General features: G+C 54.1%; 1 protein-coding gene across 1 annotated transcript; it reads left to right on the forward strand.

Annotated features, from left to right (window-relative positions):
- The first annotated feature begins 566 nt into the window (after positions 1–566).
- FAM136A (family with sequence similarity 136 member A) lies at positions 567–3,993 on the forward strand. The gene is made up of 3 exons (XM_014524318.2): positions 567–707; positions 1,008–1,148; positions 2,311–3,993. The coding sequence occupies exons 1-3, from the start codon at positions 570–572 to the stop codon at positions 2,497–2,499; spliced, it is 468 nt and encodes a 155-aa protein (XP_014379804.1). The 5' UTR covers positions 567–569; the 3' UTR covers positions 2,500–3,993.
- Positions 3,994–5,487: the final 1,494 nt, after the last annotated feature.

The raw sequence follows: 5,487 nt of genomic DNA on the forward strand, positions 1-5,487 counted from the left end.
ACAGATGCTCTGCCATGTTCGCTCTGGGCTTACAGGTTTTCCCTAAGGCTCCTAGCGGGAAAAGCGACTACATAGATCAGGGGTTTTCAACCTTTTGGGGTCAGTCGAGAAGGCAGGAGTCCCCCAGCGGCCAGTCAATGAGCCTGGGAGGGTGGGGGGGTGACCCCCCAGCGGCAGTTCAGTGAGCGTGCCAGCAGCACAGTGGTGGTGGAAGTGCCAGTGGTGACACCCACTGCTGAGTACCCCCTGAGGCCATCCCAATTACCCCCAGGGGCACACACCCCTGGTTGAAAACCCCTGACATAAAGAACAGAAATAAAGTGCTATTACACCATCCCCAACCCCTGAGCCAGAGATGCCTGGCCAGGGGTCCCACAGGTAGCATGCTGCCCTCTGAGTGCCACCGGTTTATTGTTTGGCAGGTGGCCCTGGGGGGAGACACCAGAGTTTGAGGGCCACGTCGTGCTCGGTGCTGTACAAACACTGCCACCCAGATGCAGTACCCCGGGCCAGGCACCGGGGGCCGCTGTGGCCGCGTCCAGTCCCCTCGGAAGTGAGCCTGGAAGCGGATGCGCGCGCCGGTTCCTGTTCTCTCGACCCACGCGGCTGCGGCGGGCGGCATGGCTGAAGCCCAGCAGAGCCGGGTGCAGGAGGCTGTGGATGGCATGGTGCAGCGGCTGGAGAGGGAGAGTATCCGCAAGATGCAGGTACTGCTTTTGCATTGCATTATGTTGCCCCTGGAAGTGGGGCAACCCTAGCGGTGCATGCTCGGGGTGGGGGGGCAGGGGGGAGCAATGGGGGGTACACTCTGCTCCACTATGCCCTGCAGCGCCTGCACTGCACGTCCCCTGTGCCTGGGGCAGGCGGTGGGGAGGTCAGTGTGGTGTTCAAGGTCATTGCTTCTGGGACCCATTGCCCTGGCAGGGTGGGGGGAGCGTTTTGGGTGCACAGGTCCCTTGGGAGAGCCCAGCAGTAGGTATGACCCCTGCCGTGTGTGTCACCTGCAGGGGAACATGTTCCGATGCAGCGCCAGCTGCTGTGACAACGACAAGGTCGGCATGCAGCAGGTACACCAGTGCATTGAGCGCTGCCACACGCCCTTTGCCCGGGCCCAGTCCATCGTCACCAGCGAGCTGGAGAGGTTTCAGGTGAGGGCAAGGTACCCCAGGACCCCGGAGCTGGTCCCAAGGGGTCTTGCAGGGGAGGTGGGGTGGGGAAAAGTACAGTCCTCCAGGAAAACTATGCTCTTGGTAATTCAGCTGCTGAGGGAAGGCACGAGCAATCCAGACACAAAAGGGGCTGGGTAATGTAGAGCACTTAGTGTAAATGGAGTGTCAGGGGGAAAATAAGTGTGGGGGCTGTGGCTTGGAGAACTGCTGTTCTCTGTCTGCTCAGACCCAGCCTGTCTCAGCAAGGCTCAGGGTCCCTGTCAGGCTGTGTTCAGTGCTGCAGGAATAGGCTGGCGGTGAGTCCTCTGTGCACCCTTGAGGCAGGTGTGGCTTGGGCAGAGTGCAGGCTTTTCTCTGTCTTGGCTTCTTCTAAGGCCCCTTTGCTGTCATCCCTGAGTGTTCCACGCCCTCCTGAATGGTATTTATTCTCCAAATACGTGTGAGGACACAGAGCACCGCCAGCCTCATGGGATGTGTAGGAAACTAAAACTGCAGGTTCCAGGGCTTGGCCAAGGTCATGTTAAACATCTATTGCCAAGTGTGGACTTGTATCCAAGTCCTGGATTACTGCTGAGACCACCACACATTTTTTCCCCTCTCAAACAGCTTGATTCCCCCCACAGCCTCCTTCCTGCTCCAGTGCTTTGGCAGGGCTTTGTATGCTAATAGGATCACTTCAGAGGCATTCAGGGGCTGGGGGAGCCAGCAGTGCTGTGCTTTTTTTTTTTTTTTTTTTTGAGAGGTAGACACTTGCTGGAAATTGGGTTGGCACCTGCCATGTGTTTCATGTAGAGCATTCTGCAGCCATTGCACCACCTTCAGGTTGCTGCTGGTCTAGGCTTGGTTCACACTGGTGACCTCGAGGTGAAAGGGACATTAGCAGATGGGCATCATTCAGGGGTGGTCTCTAGGGAGGATGCCAGTGTGAATCCGGGGACTCTGATGCAGGGTGTTCTCCACTGCCCCAGCACATCGTACATGTGGCTGAAGCAGAATGAACTGTCCAGCCATCAGCAGGCCTCACCTGTCCTCTTCCACAGTGCCCTGAAGAACCACATCCCCCTCTGAGTTGGCAGGATCATGGCTCAGCTGGTCCAGCCCCCAAGCCCCGCTCTTGCCTTTGCTCTCTAACCCCTTGCAGGATCGCCTGACACGCTGCACCATGCACTGCAGTGACAAAGCCAAAGACATGCTGGACTCGGGCAGCAAGGAGCAGCAAGTGAAGCAGCAGCTGGAGGCCTGTGTGATGAAATGCGTGGATGACCATATGCAGCTCATCCCCAGCATGACCAAGAAGATGAAGGAGAGCTTGGCTGCCCTCGAGCAGTAGAAACACCACCCAGGGCAGGGTTAGGGGGAGGTATTCAGATATTCAGAGAGTCATATAGACGGAATTTTGTGTGGAAAATGGAGGGGAGATACTTGGTGGTGAGGGAGGTTGTTTTTGTGTTTACTGTAAGCCATTGCAGTGGCTCATGCCCAGGCAGCTGGTCCGGATGAAATGGCTGGTGCTGATCTGAGCAGTGTCTCCAGTAGCGGAGAGATACCTACGACTTTGCCCCAGTCCTCTAAGGGTTGGCTGGTGGTGTAAGCGCTGCCCATAAGAGCACTGTTCTCTACTGACCTGGCCCCTTTCCTCCCTGACATTGTATATAGGGCTGCTGGAAGGTGCTGGAGGGACAACCCTGTAGCCAGAAGGGGCTTAGCCTGTAGAACAGCAGTGGTAGCTTCCCCCATGTTGCCTAGTCAGTCTGGACAGGAGAAACAGAAGTGGAAGCATGGGTCCTCAGCTCAAAGTGGTAGCCACTGCCTGGATTTGAATTGGCCCCTTGGAGCCCTGAGATCTGATATCCCTGCCTCCTCCCTTCCTCTGGGGTACTGTGATAAATAGCTGCTTTGGATCCTCTCCAGGTCTGGCCCAGGCAGCTTGCCACACTCTGCTTCTCTAGTTATTTAAGAGAGGAAATGACTGTGATAGTGTGTGCAAAAATCTCCCAGGTGTTCTCTGGAGAACTGAATTACTTGCAGGAAACAGGGGCCCTTTGAAAAGGACTGACCATTGCCACTTGCTGCTCCTCTTCTTCATGGGTTGACAAGTTCAGTGGAATTGCTTATGATTTACATTGAGGTAGAGACTTGGAGGTCTGGGCTGGAAACTCCATAACCACAGGGTTAATTCAGGCGCACTGTTCCATGCGATGTGGCCTAAGCACCAGTGCCTTTGCTTTTGCAGCACTGTGTTGTCTGGTCTTCCTGCCAGAAAGCATCTGATTAAATCCAGAGGCCCTGGCTGCATTACTCAAGGATAAAACAAGTGTTGCCAGGAGATTCAGGGCATTCACAGCAGTGGAAGCCATTTACATGCTGCCGGTCAGGCTCAACACAGAATCCTGATCCCCCAGAGCAAGAAGGGCAAGGACTACCACAGAGGAGCTGGGTCTGATTCCCTGGACCAGGTTAGTGGCCTTTGGAGGCTTACAGCAGCATTAGCGGCTGCCTCTGATGCAGGGCTATGTGGGTAATTCTGAATTTGGGGATCTTACCAAAGAAGGAAAGCCAGGTGCAAAGAGATGATCACCAGCAGACAGAAAGATGAAGATGACAAAACAGGAGCATCTATTGACTGGATGCGTAGTTGTGAGCATCTGGTCAGGGGAGATGCTGTTCTATTGACCTATTTTGTCCCATCCTGTGACTACCTGTGCTGAACACAACTGCCGTCTTGTCCTTTTCAAAACTGACTTGTTTTCTAAAATATGATTAAAAATAAATTTTTGAGGAAACTCTGCTATTGAAAAAAGATGATCACTGCCGTGCTGTGAGATGGACTTGATTTTTGTCTTCTTTTATTAGAGAGGGGGAGGCTTTTTGTGGGCACTGTCTTTGATATGACTAATGGGCATGGTTGGGATAGTCTTTATGCCACATTCAAAAGATTATCTCAGGCTGTCTGTCCCAGCTATGCTGTTGGTCCAATAAAGCAGTGGTTCCCAACCTTTTTAAACCGTGGACCGGAAGTGACCACGGACCAGCGTACTGCAGTCTGGAAGTGACTGGCATACGGTGGACCGGTAGCCCACCCTTTTTTATACTGAGTATAAAAAAGGGTTGGCTGCTGGTCTGCAGTATGCTGGCCACTTCCGGACTTTTGGTCCAGCAGCCAGCCTTCCTGCGGACTGGCAGACAACCCTTTGTGGCCCAGTACTAGGCCAGGGCCTGGGGCTTGGGAACCTCTGCAATAAAGGACATCGCCTACAGAAATCCTTGTTGCTTATGTTTCCTGGGTTCCAACACGACCATTTTATTTTGTTGGCTTCCTGGTATTACTACTTCATTCTGTATTAGAGCCCATGGGCTTCACAGGGAACACTCAAAACAACTCTTACATTCTGCTTTGGAACCAAAGAGCAACATAACTGTTATTGGTATCAGTCCTCATGTTTGTTATGAATCACAGAAAATTCAGGTTGGGAGGGACCTCAGGAGATCATCTAGTCCAACCCCCTGCTCAAAGCAGGACCATCCCCAACTAGGTCATCCGAGCCAAGGCTTTGTCTGCCAGGGTCTTAAAAACCTCTAAGGATGGAGATTCTTACCACCTGTCTGAGTAGCCTGTTCTAGTGCTTTTACGACCCTCCCAGTGAAAATGTTTTTACTCATATCCAACCTAAACTTCCCTGTTGCAACTTGAGACCATTGCTGCTTGTTCTGTCATCTGCCACCACTGAGAACAGTTTATCTTGGGGGTGGGCAATTATTTGGGTCTGAGGGCCACTTAGGGAGTTTTGGTGAGCTGTTGTAGGTTGGGTAAGCACCCCGCACCCCACCTCCCTCCATGCCACAGCACATCAAACCTCTCTAAGTGGATCTGCTCCACACTCAGCTGGGTGGCTGGGATGGTGCTGCAGGTGAGCAGGGAGCGGCATTCAGGAGCAGGATGGGCAGGCAGGGCTGGGATCTTGTGATGACAGTGCAGGGTTGGGGTCTGGGACAGCTGCAATCTGCTGCACACACTTTCCTGTGACAGGTGCCAGTTCTGTGGGCAGGGGAGTATGGGGAGTGCATTGCAGCTCTGCCCCAGGCCCTATACTGTTGCCACCCTGTGATCCTGGCCCTACCCACCCACCCACCCATCCAGTTCCCAGACACTGCTTCCCACCTGCCTGCAGCCCCATCCCATCTGCACGGCCACATGCCCTGCCTGAGTGGGTCCTGCCCCTGGTGGTGGCCGGCTACTGCGCTGCCCCAGCTTTTGTGTGCACCCAGGGGTGATGGGACTGGCTGGATGTTCCAAGGGCTAGGGCAGGGGTTTCCAAAC

Source organism: Alligator sinensis, unplaced genomic scaffold (genome assembly GCF_000455745.1).
Source record: "Alligator sinensis unplaced genomic scaffold, ASM45574v1 scaffold1030_1, whole genome shotgun sequence".
NCBI lineage: Eukaryota > Metazoa > Chordata > Crocodylia > Alligatoridae > Alligator > Alligator sinensis.